This window comes from Uranotaenia lowii, chromosome 1 (assembly GCF_029784155.1).
Source record: "Uranotaenia lowii strain MFRU-FL chromosome 1, ASM2978415v1, whole genome shotgun sequence".
Classification (NCBI taxonomy): domain Eukaryota; kingdom Metazoa; phylum Arthropoda; class Insecta; order Diptera; family Culicidae; genus Uranotaenia; species Uranotaenia lowii.
In genome coordinates this window covers 165132001-165150558 of record NC_073691.1, presented here as the reverse complement: position 1 = coordinate 165150558, position 18558 = coordinate 165132001, and the positions used below count along the sequence as shown (strand labels likewise).

Below are 18558 nucleotides of genomic sequence, written 5' to 3'. Positions count from 1 at the left end.
CGTTTCTTCCACAAAACAAAAGACTACCTTGAAAGCCTATGACAAATATCCCTCGTCCTGCATCAAGCTTAAATAGTACACTGGTTAAGATGTCGGATTGACAAGAAGATTTTAAAAATGGTATTGTGGTTTCGATTCTAATTTCCCTACGGCACTGTGTGTGTTTTTTTAATTTTCTTGTTTCTGGGATGAATTATTTAATAGGGTGAAAGTGTCATGTAATGTTTTTATAGGTTTGCTTGAATGTAGTTGTCCTGAATCATTTTGCTTGGGAGCTGGAGTCTCTATGTCAGTAGTGCTTTTTCAAACATATCATCTTTGGCATAGTAGGTACACTTTTCAGTGCATTTTCAGCACAGATATTTGCTAAATTGGCATTGGATTCTGCAACCTCTTCTTGGGCTCACTAGAAATCAAAAGTGCACGAAGCCGAGTGCCTCGTGAAGCCAGCGCTAGAATAACGCTGCTGTGAGAGAAGGAGAGATCGCGCAACACATCGCAGAAGTGCAGCGATTGATGAGTTAATTTGTACTGAGTAGCATTTATCGAGGAGCTCTGGGGAGAGATGGGAACCATGCATATACACATAGCTTAATCTTCACAGCTGTTTTTACAATCGATGGCTTAGTTCGACGCAATTTGTAGCACTAAGCTATAGGATGCCGAATTTATCGTAACATTTGACCGGTGGGTGTTCGACAAGCTCATGCAACTTGAACTTGTCTGAATGTGAACTCCTCATTATTACCCGGCGCTCGTGCTCTGTTGGAATCGTCTAGTGTTCCACGAAACTGTAAGAATGGTGTAGTGTTACAATTAAGTATTTGTGCTTGTTTTATTTTGAGCGTGTAGTGATTGGGTTAATTTGAGCCAAAAATCAGTGTTTAGAATTAAGAGTGTGGAATGTCAAACACGCACAAACAGGAAAGAAAACAAAAACAAAACAAAATCGTGGCCAGAAAAGGTTCAAAATTGTACGGCAAACTTCGTTTTGGCTCCAGTTTCGTGCCATCCGTTCATCCAAAAGCTGTTGTCCGTAAAGGATCAGACCACTCCGCTTCAGCTGATTGCAGGTAAGCGAATAAAAGTCGGTAAGCACTAATCGGACGTTAATTCTTCCCGACCCCAGGCAACGGTAGAGTTGAAGGCGACAATATCCTGCCATGGCCCCATTGGGTGAGTGAAGAGTTAGCGCTGCAGAAATTCTTGAGAAACCACGAACCAACGTTTGTTTTTCTATAGGGCCGTTGTTTGGGATCTGAAAACGTTTTTTTGCAAGCCGATCAGCAGTCGCATGGTCATGCCGGAACAGATAGGAGGTGCTCCGGTTCATTGTCATGCACCCGTGGAGCAGTGCAGCCAGGAAGGGCTGCCAGATTCTGTTATACCTCTGGAAACCGAGCTGTGATACGAATGTGAGTGCTTTTTGAATGTTGTCTTTGTAAATTATGGTAGGAAACGGGCCCGTGAGTAATAATGTTAAGCTACTTTAGGTTTTTAATATGTCGTGAGAGTAAATTGTGATTGTATCTACGAAGTTTTGAGTTTTGAGTGTTCCTGTTTTTGTAAAAGTTTTCCGTGCAGCACACACTGAAAGTCGGTGGTGCTCAACTTGTTTCAATGGATTAGCCTGTCTTCGTTCCTTTTTGATCAGCTCTAATTCCAGTGCTGAACAAAATATATGCTGTATGCGGTAGCTGCACTCAATTAAAATTTATTTTTTCAATTTTTCAAACTTACTAACGAATGCAATCCACAAAACTAACATTTTTCCAAATCGATTTGTCAATTACTAATAGAAAGAACTCAATAAAACCTTCAAAGCAAGGTCATCCATTCAATTCGTTTAATTCTCGATCACTTCGTCCCTTCTAGACCGCGTCGTCTTCAGACATCGTTGGGTTGTAATTTTATTTCGCCGTCTTAGTCTGGTTGACTTGGCACAACATATAGCTAACTTTTCCCCCTGCCAACTACAAGTGCCAACAGAAAAGCGACGCAGCGAGACGTGTCTGTCGGATTGGTTGATGAAAGAGGGCAGCCAGTAAAAAAAATCGTTGACATACTCATTTCCTTAAAGTGCGATTTTCGCCAACGATAGGAACACGCGAACTGTTCAAGTATTACGACCCTAATAAATGAGCTTGGGCTATAAAAATTCCCATCAGCTTCTGTGCTGGATTCGTCTTTCTGCTGGGGTTTTTCTTTTCTTTCTTGGGTTCGGGGAATTTTCCCGGAAGAAGAAGGTCTCCAAGTTTTGCGCATAGTGGGCACAATACTATTTAATGGACAAAAATCAATTTTATTGGATTTGCTGCCTGGTACATTTTTGCTAGATTTTCTTGTTCAGAAAAAATTTTCATTGATTTAATGAATTTGAAAATACAAATGAACTTTTCATTGTTTTTAACTTCGACACAGTCATGTGATAGTGTCAAACCGTTAGCGCCAAAACTGGGACCCCAGTTTGATGTGTGGTATGTTTATATAGCAAATTTGATTGCTCTCACACAGGAAGTGGACTGCGTGTGTATGTTCGCGTCTAATGTGAACGAGACCGGAAATGGGAGATAACGTCCTCCCTGGAGATCGTACCGCGGTTACCGAAAATATCCGGAAGTCAAAGGAGAAAGCGCACGGGATAACTTCACTAACGACTACTGGAGGGAAAACGCTCAGTCCTTTGGAAGCAGACAAAGAACGGCATCGTGTAGGCGAGAACGAGTGCTCTTACTCGTCACATACTGTCGAACATAAATTGTACGATAAACAACTCGGCGCCGCCGCCAGCCTTCCGCCTTCCAACATCATCCTTCTCATGCTTTTATTTATGTAGATCCGCATCAAGATGAATGACATGAAACGGAGACGCTTATCGAGGCATTCGGGCAGTAAAACTGTTGGCCGGCGTCTGCCCCTGTTGGATTAACATCAATTGAAGTCACACAATAAGAAAACGTCACTTGCTCGGCAATAATGGTGACGCTGACGAATCGTTGGTTGAGATTTGATCGATGGGCTCGGGAGAGCGTGAGGCTAAATCGATATATTGTTAAAAAAATCAACGAATCATAAACTCTTCACTTCGATCTGTACCGTTGAGTCGTCAACATGTATGCCAGAGCATTGTATCGTTGCGTTGTCAATCAACACTTTTCAGTGCTGAAATTAATATCAATTTTTTATTCATATTTTTCTGTTTTCTTTCCTCAGCATGGGAAGTCATCGACCAGCGTGAATGCCAGAAGAAAAAGAATTGCCAAACTTTATTCAGGTCCATCGATCCATTTCCAATTCATTCGATGTCCTTCATAAAATCGGTGATAAGGAAATATTCATATCTGATATTCTGATAAGAGTAATAACCTTCTGCTTCTTACACTCTTAAAAATGAAAAGGGTTCCACCAATTACGGTCACGATTCCTGACTTCAATGCCTTTCGGAAAGAATTCGTCACTTTTAATAAACTTCCGTCAAGGATGTGACGATTTCTTTTCAGATCCGTCGAAGGGAAACTGCCCGTATATTGGCGGATTCTTTTGGTGGTTTTCAGAAAAAAAATTATTTGAATATAAAAAACTACATTTTTTTACCTACGAAACTAAAAGTGATCGTCCTTTTAAAGTTGTACTCCGGCAAACAGACATCGGATGACACGACAACACGAATAATGCCAGTAGTGTTGGTTTTGCTCTCGAACTTAATTTGATCCATCTAAAGAAGGATAAGGTTAATAGGTTGCAAATTCTTGAAAAGGCTCATCTCATTGTCGAGTCAGATTTGAACCGTTCCGAAAATCTTCTTCCAATTTTCTTCATCGTTGTCATGTTGGAATCACGTCTTCGTAATGTTCGAAATGATTTCAATGTTACCTGGGCTGATTCAGCACCACAGACATCGTTGTTTGACGTTCTCAGAGGTGGTTGAAAATGGGTTACCCTCTTTGCGTATAAGTAATGGGAAAAACCAAGTCTCAACGTACATGCGAAAATCTCCGAAAATCTCCGAAATTCAATGTTCTTCTCCTTCATTTTCTGATCCTAACAATTTTGTTGATTTGGGTGAGATTACTGAGGAAAAATTAAAATTTTTGCATCAAAATCTAATGGTAACGATGCAACTTATGTTGAAAGCAAATTCAATGTTTGAAGCTTTACAAACTTCTTTTCATTATGCTTTTAAAAGTATTATAATTTTACGATTCCCTCATGGATCCAAATAGGTGTTTGAATATTATGAATCGGAACACACGATCTTTGCTGCCTCACCAAGATTAACTCTTTTTATTTATGAAAACTCAAAACATACATATAGCTGCAATCACTGAAGCTTTTTAAAAGCCAGATAATAACTTGAAAAGCAATGCTTTCTCTAAAATTTTGCGAAATTATCGACTTGATCGACAAGGTGAGGGTGTAGCTATTGTCATATATAGTCGTCTCAAATTAAGACTTCTTCCTTCTTTCAATACAAAAGTCTTAGAAACAATTGGAATTGAATTAGAAACTTCTATGGGGAAAATTATAATTATTACTGCATACTTGCCTTTCCAATGTAGCGGTGAACAGAAAAATTGGTTAGGGAAATTACAAAAATTCATCAGAAATAAATCTATGTATGTTTTTTATTATTGGTGACTTAAATGCAAAACACCAATCTTGGAATAATATTTCAAGTTCAAATGGGAATATTTAATTTAATGACCGCTCTGCAGGTTATTATACTGTGGAACATCCTAATGGGCATACTTGTTTCTTTTCAATTAAAAATTCCTCCACAATTGATTTGTTTCTAACGAATTTAGGCGAGCATTGTAGTCAATTACTTATTTACTCATGCGGACCTCGATTCAGACCACCTTTCAATAACTTTTTCATCATCCCAAAGTCCCATTGAAAACCCCTAAAATCAACATTTTACTTTCAAAAAGCTAACTGGGAGCGATATAAGAATTTTATTGAACGTAATTTGGATGTAAACGTTCCTCTGAATTCAATTGAAGATATTGACTTAGCTGTAGAAAATTGACAACTTCAATAGCCAATGCTAGAGCCGCTTCTATACCGAAAGTTAAACATAAACCTTTGATCGATGATGATCTTCAGTTTTTATAGACTGAAAAACATTCGTCGACGCCAATATCAACGAACTAGAGATCCTTATTTAAAATTTATGTATTGCGACCTTCAAAAAGCAATCAAAAGTCGTTTAAATTATATTCGTAACGAAAATTTTGCGAAAAGCAGTTGTTGGATTGCGACGGATATCAATCAATAAGCAATTCTTTTGAAACCGAGGATTTGCCAGGGTCGGCCAAAGTCGTGGTAACATCAGTAGAGGACATAAACCCCTACGCAAAGCCATTTTGGAAATTAACTTAACAAGCCCCAGAAGTCAATTTCTACTTTGGAAGATGGATATGGACTTCTTTCAACAACCTCAAAAAAGCTAAAAAATTAGCCTAACAGTCTGCTCGTGATTTTAATTTAAATGTTGTAAGTCTGAAATTGGATACATCGAATTACCATCCTTTTACCCCCTTGGTTTTAACTGCCGAGCCCGAGGAAATCCTAGGAGCTTGAAAATAAAGAGAGCGAACTCCAACTTTCTGAAACTTCGTAGCAAACTTGAGTAAGAGAGCGTCACCCGTTGTTTATGTGACAGGGCCTCCCAGGAAATACAACCTTCATCCAAATATGGGTCCCAGGGTATCGAACGTGTGCAGGAGATCCGTACCTTGAGTCTATTAGACCAGGGGTGAGCAACCTTTTGAACCAACGGGCCAATTCAAATTTGAAAACTTGTCGGTGGGCCGCACTTCAAATATTTTTTTTGTGATAATAATCAGAACTTCACATAATTTTTCATAACTACAAATTTTTGGCGAAAACAAATCTGAAAACCAATACTGATGTTATGAAATCGCTTGGTACATCTTTGTACCTGAAAATGATCACATTTTCATATGTGATGAAAGAAATTAGAGAAACATGAACTATCAAAGAACGAAAGAACATAAGCCGTAAATATCATGAAAATTTCGAAAAAGATACAACGGCTCACCGACAGGACTTGAACCTGCAATCTCCGCTTCGGTACAACGGCGCGTTAGCCAATTCCACCACGGTGAACGTGATGGAACCGGCGAACACGAGCAATCGAGCTCTGCCGATCAACTGCTGGACCTTCTATCGAAACACCATGTATATCCCGCATGTGATCTTTCCCTCTATTGATCTCTCTTGTTTCTCTAACCCCACCCATCGACTTGGGATTTTAGCCGAACGAGCACATGGTCGATTGCTTCGGGTTTGCCGCAACTTACGGTCAGATGAAGAAGCAATCAGTGCCGCTCAAGGTTCCGAGCAGACCAGTTACACAGGGAGGTGTTGCTCTGTTGAAATCAATACTGATGTTATGAAATCGCTTGGTACATCTTTGTACCTGAAAATGATCACATTTTCATATGTGATGAAAGAAATTAGAGAAACATGAACTATCAAAGAACGAAAGAACATAAGCCGTAAATATCATGAAAATTTCGAAAAAGATACAACGGCTCACCGACAGGACTTGAACCTGCAATCTCCGCTTCGGTACAACGGCGCGTTAGCCAATTCCACCACGGTGAACGTGATGGAACCGGCGAACACGAGCAATCGAGCTCTGCCGATCAACTGCTGGACCTTCTATCGAAACACCATGTATATCCCGCATGTGATCTTTCCCTCTATTGATCTCTCTTGTTTCTCTAACCCCACCCATCGACTCGGGATTTTAGCCGAACGAGCACATGGTCGATTGCTTCGGGTTTGCCGCAACTTACGGTCAGATGAAGAAGCAATCAGTGCCGCTCAAGGTTCCGAGCAGACCAGTTACACAGGGAGGTGTTGCTCTGTTGAAATCAATACTGATGTTATGAAATCGCTTGGTACATCTTTGTACCTGAAAATGATCACATTTTCATATGTGATGAAAGAAATTAGAGAAACATGAACTATCAAAGAACGAAAGAACATAAGCCGTAAATATCATGAAAATTTCGAAAAAGATACAACGGCTCACCGACAGGACTTGAACCTGCAATCTCCGCTTCGGTACAACGGCGCGTTAGCCAATTCCACCACGGTGAACGTGATGGAACCGGCGAACACGAGCAATCGAGCTCTGCCGATCAACTGCTGGACCTTCTATCGAAACACCATGTATATCCCGCATGTGATCTTTCCCTCTATTGATCTCTCTTGTTTCTCTAACCCCACCCATCGACTCGGGATTTTAGCCGAACGAGCACATGGTCGATTGCTTCGGGTTTGCCGCAACTTACGGTCAGATGAAGAAGCAATCAGTGCCGCTCAAGGTTCCGAGCAGACCAGTTACACAGGGAGGTGTTGCTCTGTTGAAATCAATACTGATGTTATGAAATCGCTTGGTACATCTTTGTACCTGAAAATGATCACATTTTCATATGTGATGAAAGAAATTAGAGAAACATGAACTATCAAAGAACGAAAGAACATAAGCCGTAAATATCATGAAAATTTCGAAAAAGATACAACGGCTCACCGACAGGACTTGAACCTGCAATCTCCGCTTCGGTACAACGGCGCGTTAGCCAATTCCACCACGGTGAACGTGATGGAGCCGGCGAACACGAGCAATCGAGCTCTGCCGATCAACTGCTGGACCTTCTATCGAAACACCATGTATATCCCGCATGTGATCTTTCCCTCTATTGATCTCTCTTGTTTCTCTAACCCCACCCATCGACTCGGGATTTTAGCCGAACGAGCACATGGTCGATTGCTTCGGGTTTGCCGCAACTTACGGTCAGATGAAGAAGCAATCAGTGCCGCTCAAGGTTCCGAGCAGACCAGTTACACAGGGAGGTGTTGCTCTGTTGAAATCAATACTGATGTTATGAAATCGCTTGGTACATCTTTGTACCTGAAAATGATCACATTTTCATATGTGATGAAAGAAATTAGAGAAACATGAACTATCAAAGAACGAAAGAACATAAGCCGTAAATATCATGAAAATTTCGAAAAAGATACAACGGCTCACCGACAGGACTTGAACCTGCAATCTCCGCTTCGGTACAACGGCGCGTTAGCCAATTCCACCACGGTGAACGTGATGGAACCGGCGAACACGAGCAATCGAGCTCTGCCGATCAACTGCTGGACCTTCTATCGAAACACCATGTATATCCCGCATGTGATCTTTCCCTCTATTGATCTCTCTTGTTTCTCTAACCCCACCCATCGACTCGGGATTTTAGCCGAACGAGCACATGGTCGATTGCTTCGGGTTTGCCGCAACTTACGGTCAGATGAAGAAGCAATCAGTGCCGCTCAAGGTTCCGAGCAGACCAGTTACACAGGGAGGTGTTGCTCTGTTGAAATCAATACTGATGTTATGAAATCGCTTGGTACATCTTTGTACCTGAAAATGATCACATTTTCATATGTGATGAAAGAAATTAGAGAAACATGAACTATCAAAGAACGAAAGAACATAAGCCGTAAATATCATGAAAATTTCGAAAAAGATACAACGGCTCACCGACAGGACTTGAACCTGCAATCTCCGCTTCGGTACAACGGCGCGTTAGCCAATTCCACCACGGTGAACGTGATGGAACCGGCGAACACGAGCAATCGAGCTCTGCCCGAGTCGATGGGTGGGGTTAGAGAAACAAGAGAGATCAATAGAGGGAAAGATCACATGCGGGATATACATGGTGTTTCGATAGAAGGTCCAGCAGTTGATCGGCAGAGCTCGATTGCTCGTGTTCGCCGGTTCCATCACGTTCACCGTGGTGGAATTGGCTAACGCGCCGTTGTACCGAAGCGGAGATTGCAGGTTCAAGTCCTGTCGGTGAGCCGTTGTATCTTTTTCGAAATTTTCATGATATTTACGGCTTATGTTCTTTCGTTCTTTGATAGTTCATGTTTCTCTAATTTCTTTCATCACATATGAAAATGAAATCTGAAAAAGAAAAGATAAAACTAATTCACGTGTTAAAAAACAGCAATTCAACGCGGCTTTTTAAATACCCGATATTGAAAAGGTACCTCTCTAAATCTTTGTCATTTTTAAACTCTCTCAATTTTTAAATAGTTCTTCTTGGTGAATATTCGTTTTTACAACATTATTGTTTGAACCGATAATACTATTCGTCATCACTTTCATTTAAAAATCTTTTGGAGCTATCCACAGTGATAACTAACGGCGTGTTCGTAAATTGATTTTTTCTATCGAAGTGATTTTTTATCGATGCTGGCGTTCGTAAATTACAAACAAACGTATGCAAAAGCATTTGGAAAGTGATTGGACATCTACCAAACAAATCGATGCATCACCCAAAAAAATCAATTTACGTTAGAGTGTGATGTTGATGTTGAATCGCTATTTATTTGAATTTCTGCGATTTTTTTCCCTCCTTGTCCTCAAAGCCTAGATTTTTTTCCTACAAACCTTAAAAAACTCGTTTGTTTAAATTGAAGTTCTGTATTGGATCATAGCATTCAGATGTTGAGCAAGGTTGTCGAAATCACAGAAAAATGTTCAATTTTACGTATTTTTAAGCATCTATCTTAAAAACTACATTCTTGATTTAAGAATTTTTATCCACATTTTTATCATTTTTAATTTTATTTAGATATCATTGCGATAGGATTTCTAAAGCTATATTTTGACTCTGGTAATGTGGTTTGCGTATTATAAGTGAAATAACTCAATTTATCGATGCTTGTGATAAATTTACTGTCAAATTTCTGAAATAGCATCACAGATAATCGTCGAAGATATTTTGGATGGAATCACAGAATTTCAGATATCAATTATTTTTATCAAAAACTAATAATTTTTGTAGGTTGATTCATGTTAATAAACAATCTAAAATCGTTCACCCAGGCTTTATTATTTAACTTTCGTAATTTTCGTAAAAAAAAAATCTGCGTAGCATATTTTTTTTATCATTCAACTTTTAATTTTTGCTTAAAATAAAAATAGATAATGACTTCAACAAACCGGCTTCGAAATTCCATCGATGATGTGTTGGTTCCGATTTTTGGCTGTTCTTCCGACGAGTGAGACTTTAATGGATTTTGATCTCAAAGTGGTAGGAGCTTATAAAGTTTGCTGTTTAAAAATACACTCCAATATTACGTTATGCCAATAAACAACATTGCATTCAAGCCTTGAACAGAACATAATCAACGCTTAAAATGCCAGAAAAAAGTTAACAATCTGAATTTTTCCTTACTATTCATTGTAGAAAAAAGTTAAGGCATAAAAATTTGAAAAAAACTTCGCGGGCCGCACACAAGGGTCTCGCGGGCCATATGCGGCCCGCGGGCCGCGTGTTGCTCACCCCTGTATTAGACACCAGCGGTTTTCGTAGCTGGGTAGACGAAAAAAGGTCTTGCCAGTACCGCATTGAACGTTGCTGGACAGTCTTGAACGTTCAGCTCCATCTGGCAGAGAGGGCATCAAACAATTGATGCGTACTCGAGAATGGAACGAACTATGCTGAAATATAGACTTTTGAGGCAGTACACGCTTTTAAAGTTGTTGGCCTCGCAAAATATGAAACCAAAGAATTAAGAAGATTTTTGTTGAGATTTGTCTCATCGTTGCAATCGACATACACATAATTGATAAACAATTAGATATGTAACCATATTTAGGAATGGTTTTACTATAAACAGGATGTTAAGATAGAAAATAAAGTTTTCCTTGTTCTACCTCCAAGCAGAACAAGTCTCTCCTTTTCACTGCCCAAGTGCTTCAAACAACTGGCTATGTGCCCAGCACAGGTAGAAAGGAGAAGAAGTGGAATCAAGAGTGGACAGTAGGGTGTCCCAAAATTGCATAACTTCTGGGAATCTGGGGGCTCACCCTCCAAATGGTAGATTAGGATGTGCAGAACAAACTTTTGTATGGGGCCGACTAAAAAAATCATGTTTAGAGGTTCCGCAAGTACGATCTTTGAAAAAAGTCCACTTTCAAAAGATTTGATTTTAAATAAATTCTAAGTCAAAAAATTTTCATAAAATTTATTTACTTTATATTTTTTTAATTTTGTTTGAGTTAAATACTACACGTAAAAAATGAAAAACTATCCAAATTTGTATCAAAATGTAAAACAAGAAAGCTATTTCAAAGAAAAAAATTTTTTTGGTCCAAAAATTTTGAATTCAATTGACCAAAATGTGTACCAAGCGTAAAATATTTTTGATACCAATGCCATCAAAAGATGCGGATTTTTGTGCACTAATACTTTGCTGAACAAAGCATGTTGTTTGTATCATCGTGTGAAGAGCTATTCACGGTTGAATCCTTAATAAAAATCACAATTAAGGATATTTTTTATTTAATTTATCAAATTTGTCTTAATAAATACCTACTTTAAAATCAAAATACTTGCAAAAAAGGACTTGAATGGTTTAAGGGATTCGTCAGAAGGCCATATGCCAAAATTGAGCGGAATCGGACAACAGGAAGGGGTTGCACTGAATCTCAAGTGCGAAAAGGATTCTGCGACATAGTGTTCTAAAGAAGCATAAAAAACTGGTTTATCATGATACATTTTTTTCTTTACCAATCGATTGCTTGATTATGTAGATTTTATTAAAATTTCAATTAAGACCAACATTTCACCTGAAAACTGCAACTCGATTGGACTTAAGACAAAAAAGTTATGGCTGTTCAAAGATTGTATTTTGGTTACAAATTGTCGTGTAAAACGCAATGAGTAAAATTTACTCATTCTGTGTTAAACGACAAATTGCCACAAAAATACAATCTTTGAACAGTCATAACTTTTTTATTTTAAGTCCAATCGAGTTGCGGTCTTGAGGTGAAATGTTAGTCTTAATTGAAATTTTAATAAAATACACATAATCAAGCAATCGATAATTAACGAAAAAAATGTATCATGAAAAACCAGTTTTTTATGCTTCTTTAGAACACTATGTCTCAGAATCCTTTTCACACTTGAGATTCAGTGCAACCCCTTCCTGTTGTCCGATTCCGCTCAAATTTGGCATATGGCCTTCTGATGAATCCCTTAAACCATTCAAGACTTTTTTTTTGCAAGTATTTTGATTTTAAAGTAGGTATTTATTGAGACAAATTTGATAAATTAAATAAAAAATATCCTAAATTGTGATTTTGATTAAGGATTCAACCGTGAATAGCTCTTCACACAATGATACAAACAACATGCTTTGTTCAGCAAAGTATTAGTGCACAAAAATCCGCATCTTTTGATGGCATTGATATCAAAAATATTTTACGCTTGGTACACATTTTGGTCAATTGAATTCAAAATTTTTGGACCAAAAAAATTTTTTTTCTTCGAAATAGCTTGCTTGTTTTACATTTTGATACCAATTTGGATAGTTTTTCATTTTTTACGTGTAGTATTTAACTCAAACAAAATTTAAAAAATATAAAATAAATAAGTTTTATGAAAATTTTTTGACCCAGAATTTATTTAAAATCAAATCTTTTGAAAGTGAACTTTTTTCAAAGATCGCGTTTGCGGAACCTCTAAACATGATTTTTTTTAGTCGGCCCCATACAAAAGTTTGTTCTGCACATCCTAATCTACCATTTGGAGGGTGAGCCCCCAGATTCCCAGAAGTTATGCAATTTTGGGACACCCTAGTGGACAGTCATCCAGCCAGGAAGCCAATGGAACGACAACAAGCCGGAGCCAAGGGAGGTCAACGAGCCGGGAACCGTGAAAGTTTGTGAGACCAGGAGCCAACTGGCAGGTCGTCGGACCGGGAAGCCAGATGGAGGTCGACAAACCAGGAAACACGGGAAGTCATCGGACAGGTGCCCTGGAAGGTCGTTGGGTCGGATCCATTGGAAGCGGGCCCGAATCCATTGGAAGGTCGGCGAGCCAGCGAAAGGTCGTCGTGCCATTGGTGAGGCGTCGGCCAAAAAAAAGAGCGTTGAGCCGTCACCAAACAAGGTCGTCGGACCGGAGCCACTGGGAGGTCGTCGGACCGGTGCCATGGAAGGTTGTTGGGTCGGAGCCATTAGAAGCGGAACAGAATCACTGGTAGGTCGATGGACTGGAAGCCATGGAAGGTTGGCAGGCCGTTATCATGGAAGATCGTCAAGTCAGGAACCAGTAGGTGGTCGTCGGGCTAGGAGCCACTGGAGGACTTACGGGTGGGGTACCACGGAAGGTAAAGGTCGTCGAGCTGGACCACTAGAAGCGTCAGGCCTCAGGGAAGGCTTCGAGGTGGAAGGGAAGCTTCGAGCCGCAGGAAGAACGCCGAGACCAGAGCCATGGAAGGTCGTCGGGCGGGAAGCCACTGGAGATCGTCGTGCTAGATCCCGGTGGAGGTCGTCGAACTGGTGCCATGGAACTGGCGCGTGCGTTGAAGAGGACTAGCCTCATTTTCAGGAGCCGCCGGAGGCAGTAAGGAGACTGCCAAAAAGGTATGTTGAGGAGCATTTTGAGATTTGTCTCATCGTAGCAATCGGTGGGACAAATAGCAACAAACACAAATTTAATCAATAAAGTCTGCTTCATTTAATATTGGAACAAATTCTTTTGCTCATTGTGGCGCTCCTAGTGGACGAATTTGGAAACTTTTTTCACCCACGTGTCGGGAAATTCATTACCTTTCACCATGTATTTATGTCATAACACCAAACGATAGCATTTTGTAAACAACCGCCATGGAAGCCGAACGGAGAGATCAAATTGTGCACAGTTTTCTTGAAAATCCATTGTTGTCGGCATCGAGCCGAAGCTACCTAAACAGCTTAAAATGCCCAGAAATACCGTATGGCGTGTTATCAAGCAGTACAAGGAAACATTGACGACGGCTCGGAAGCCGCATTCGAAGCGTCGGAGTGGAACTGTCGACCGGAAACTGCGTGGGAAAGTCATCAAGGCCGTCAAGAGGAATCCCAATCTTTCAGACCGCGATTTGGCCAATAAGTTCCAGGCCGCTCACAGTACGGTGCGACGAATTCGTCTCCGGGAAGGAATAAGGTCATTCCGAGCCAGCAAACAGCCAAATCGGACGCTGAAGCAGAACATTGTGGCCAGAATCCGTGCTCGAAAGCTGTACGACCAAGTGCTGACCAAGTTCGACGGATGTAAAGTCTGCTTCATTTAATATTGGAACACAAACAATTGCGTGTAGTTCAGTCATTTATTAACGAATTCATAATTTGTTTTTCATACAAATGTAGCATTTTCTTTACTCTTTCATAAAAAAAAATTAAAAAAATATTCATTGCTGTTTCGAAGAAATTCTCGTACTCGTACTCGTAAGAAAACTGTGCACAATTTGATCTCTCCGTTCGGCTTCCATGGCGGTTGTTTACAAAATGCTATCGTTTGGTGTTATGACATAAATACATGGTGAAAGGTAATGAATTTCCCGACACGTGGGTGAAAAAAGTTTCCAAATCCGTCCACTAGGAGCGCCACAATGAGCAAAAGAATTTGTTCCAATATTAAATGAAGCAGACTTTACACAATTAGATATGTAACCATAGGGAATGTTTCACTAAAAATAGGATGTTAAGATAGAATATAAAGTATTCCAAGTTCTACCAGCAAGTAGTACAGATCTCACCTTTCCACTGCCCAAGTGCTGCACAACAATTTTGCTGCATGATGTTCAACGTGGCGCTAGAGGGTGTCATTCGTCAAGCGGTGGGTGAAATGTGGGGCACGATTTTCAACAGATCTAGTCAACTTATCTGCTTTGCCGACGTCATTGGCATAGTCCGCAGATCATCTGCGGCGGTGGAGAAGATCACAAATTGAAACGCAAAGCAGGAAGGATTGGGTTCAAGACGAAGTATATGCTGGCCTGCGGATTCGAGACCGGCTGAACCCGCTTGTCCAGTAATAACAAAGTCACGATCAACGATGGATGACCAGCTGGAGATAATCGAGGACTTTGTCGATCTTGGCTCGCTGGTGACCGCAGACAATGACGACAGCCGTGAGATCCAGCGGCGAAGTCGTGCCTACTATGGACTCCACAAGCACCTGCAGACGAGAAGACTTAGCCCTTGCACGAAGTGTAACCTGTACACGCAGCTCATATGGTCGATTGTCCTCTACGGGCACGAGACGTGGATATTGCACGAGTAGTACTTTCGCACATTCGGATTATTCGAGTGACGAACGATGTGCGCTTTTTAGCCGTCTTCGGTAGTCGCAGTTCTTTGAGTTCGTAGATTAGCAACAATTAAATACGCGTTTCTGAATAACCTAAATAAACTTGACGTAGAAACACTGACCATACTGACAGGACACTCGATCTGTTTTCTGGATCATTTTTCCAGCAGTACGCAATGTTGATTCCAGAGTGCGCATCGATCGATTTGAAGAAATGCTATCCCAGTTAGGAAATGCCACCCAACTTTAAAAATAAAACATGCAATTTCTACGATAACATCGGGCTAAACAGGACCATTTTTCCTACAGGGCAATTTTTGTCAAATTTTTCAGGTTCGCGACCTGCCGTCGGTATTGCGACCTGCAAAATCTGACAACAAAAAATTAGACAGAAAATGGTTGAATTTTTGTTCTAAGTGTCATGTCAGTGTGGTCAGTGCAGTGGTAGAAATGTTTAACAGATTGGGTGTAGTAATCCTTTGGTGTTGAAAAGCATTCAGGTCTTCAACAAAAGCTGTTAGAGGTAAAACATAAATTTTCATATTGTTATCCTTCAGAAGAATCAGTTAATAACAAGTACCACACAACATGATAAAATTGAATCGGATCCGGATTTTAGGAAAAAAATCAGTTACATACAACTAGTTGATTTTGATTTTTTTTTTAAAGCATAAGCTGAGTGTGACAACCCACTACACATTTCAGAGCATTGGCTTTAACCCTCTCCGGTAAAGTACCTACTAATAAGGTTGTTGAGAATGTTTCAGCAGTTTCAGAAAATGTTCCCACGATGGCTCCGGTGAATGCGGATATCCGAACCATAAATAATCCATTTTGAATTCTGATTCCATTATTAATTAACGCCTGGGTGGTTTTTCCCGCACACCTACTCAAACGCATGGGTAGATGCACAAATCGATGCACTCGGTACTAAATGTGAACCGCATCGCATGCCAAATACCTACCAATATCTACATAGTCCATATAATATGAATGTATTTGCAAAGCTTGAATGTGTTGATGCAGAGGTCATTTGTTTTTGGTTCGGTTCGGTTTCAAGTTCGAAACTTACCTCTCGTCGGCACTGAGAAAGTGCTTGGGGAATGTGATATTTTCCGGGCTAATCACTGGATAGCTGCCAGCTTTTAAGTGTAACGTTATGTCATTCGGTTGACAATCACGCTCTGTGGAGAGAGAGAGAGTGAGAGAAAGGAAAGAGAGAAGAAGAGGGGAAGATTAAGCTCGTTGAAAAACTAGGTGAAACCATGATCATGTAAATTATGGGCTGCTGCAATGGGATGCTTTGCAATCAGAACATAACCTAATTAGGGGGAAGGTGTGATTCTATTGACGTTATCCCAGTGAAATCCTTTGATGTTACAAACAGTAACAACACTGATTGTGACCCATTCCACGCGCTTGTTCACCACAAAGTCAATTTTATTTTTTATTCGTTTTAATTCATATAGTACACCATTTAAAGAAGGATTCCTCAGCTTTGTTATGCATTAAAAAAAAACACACTCGACTTATACATAACGAGATGCATAAAATTGCATAAGTTCGTCCTAAATAACAAAAATGATGGATTTGATAACTGTTTAATAAACAGTTTTATACATTTTCTTAGTGTTTATACATTTTCTTAAGCCTAGTCCACACCATAGTACTTTGAAATATCAAGGTAGGCCATTCCGCTCTCTTTCAACGTTTTTGTAAGAGACCCCGAAAAATAGTTATTGAAAAAACTGGCAAATGTATGGAATTTATGAAAAAAAATCACATTTTTCTTAAAAATTGAAATGCAATAAAATTATGAGAAAATTATGCACTGATGCATTTTAATGCAACGAACAATATTTGGTTTTTCAAGACAGCTAAAAGTATTTTGCAATGGGCTTTTTGTCGATTTAAAACTAAAATTTGGTGACATTTTTGCCTTGTGTGGCCTTTTTCTTGTGTGATTTGAAAATAAAAACATCAAACGAATTGGCGTTTTATCACAGAGTTATGAAGTATTTTAGATCAATTGTCAAATGTTTAACAAAGACAGAAGAAAATATTACATTGCTTGCTTTCAAAAAAGAGGGACGACGAAGAAAATTTCTTTTGAATGCTCATTATTCTTGGTTCAGATCCAAAAAGCCAATGCATAAAATAGTGTCCGATAAGCCTGAAGAATCAATCTTTAATCTTTAGCCCTTTGCAAAAGAATCGAATAACTACACAAGTAACCAAAAGTTCCATAGAACGGTCTCTTAAAAGCTTACTCAGCCCTGTTTTAGGGCTGTATAGCCTTCTACTCAGCTTAAAATTTAAGTTCTTATCGATACTTTAAAGTTTCATAATCAAAGCTGAGTAGAAAGCTATTCAGCCATCACATGAGACTTTGAATAAAAAGATTTTTTTCAAAAAGTATTGTGGGTTTTACTTTACCCACTTCTCCCATTGAAATTCTATTCATTTCATTTTTTTATACCTACTATTCCCGTTACTCTTAATGAATTTTATACTTTCTTGAACAATTTTCATGAAGATTTGAACCTGGACCTTTTTAGTGATAACTGAACATGCTACCTCTGTACCATAGCCAATACTTAGATTGATGTTATCAAAATTTCTATTCAAAGTGAACTCAGGTTTATAAACTTTTCCGAGTAGGCTTAGTATTTAAAATGTTAACATTCGCATCCATCAAATAATGCATCATTTTTTTCAAAACGGACTCGTATGGTTCCTGATTAAACATAAGTTTTTAAATGTTTGATTTAGCTTTTTGTGAAATGAGTGCCTTACTTTTTTGTTTCAAGTTCTAGTTTAAAAAAGAAGAACCAATAATGAAGTGCTGCGAGATCTCTTTCAAGTTGAAATTTTTTGCAACAGCAAATTTGTTCTGTGCCACTAACGATAATTTTTTAATTTTAGATTTGTTGGATGAAATCAAAAAACAAAGTTCTTCAAAATGGGCCTGAAAAAAATCAGAAGTCGCATAGTTTTCAGTTTTTCTCATTTGAGTGCTTCTCCCGGTACCAACCAGTGGAGACCTTGGTTTAGGCCGCTCCGCTTCTTCTGTTAAAGCTGCTCCTCCATGAAGAAAATTAAGGAAAAATGAGGAAGCATAGCAATGTAAATGAGAAAATATGATTCGGTGTGAATATACACTATCATTGAAAACTATTAAGAAACAAAATTTGAATAAAAATTTGATTTTTCTTGTTTGTTTTGCTCAAAAACTAAACTATGGGTTATTAATGTTCCAAAAGTTTAGAATTTGTGGAAAGCTGGTGCAGAAACTTATTTTGGATTTAGTAAAGAATTCCTATTGTATCATTTACTTTGAACCTGGACTTTTTCATTCCAATGTTCTTTTCCTAACATC

The 18558-nt window shown here is 39.2% G+C and overlaps 1 protein-coding gene across 1 annotated transcript in view; it reads right to left on the bottom strand.

The window, feature by feature from the left end:
- Nucleotides 1-18558, bottom strand: part of LOC129739410 (uncharacterized) — a 363355-nt gene that overhangs the window by 43973 nt on the left and 300824 nt on the right. The window contains exon 5 of the mRNA XM_055730891.1: nucleotides 16252-16363. Within this exon, the coding sequence (XP_055586866.1) occupies nucleotides 16252-16363 (112 nt within the window). The remainder of the gene's footprint in view (nucleotides 1-16251; nucleotides 16364-18558) is intronic.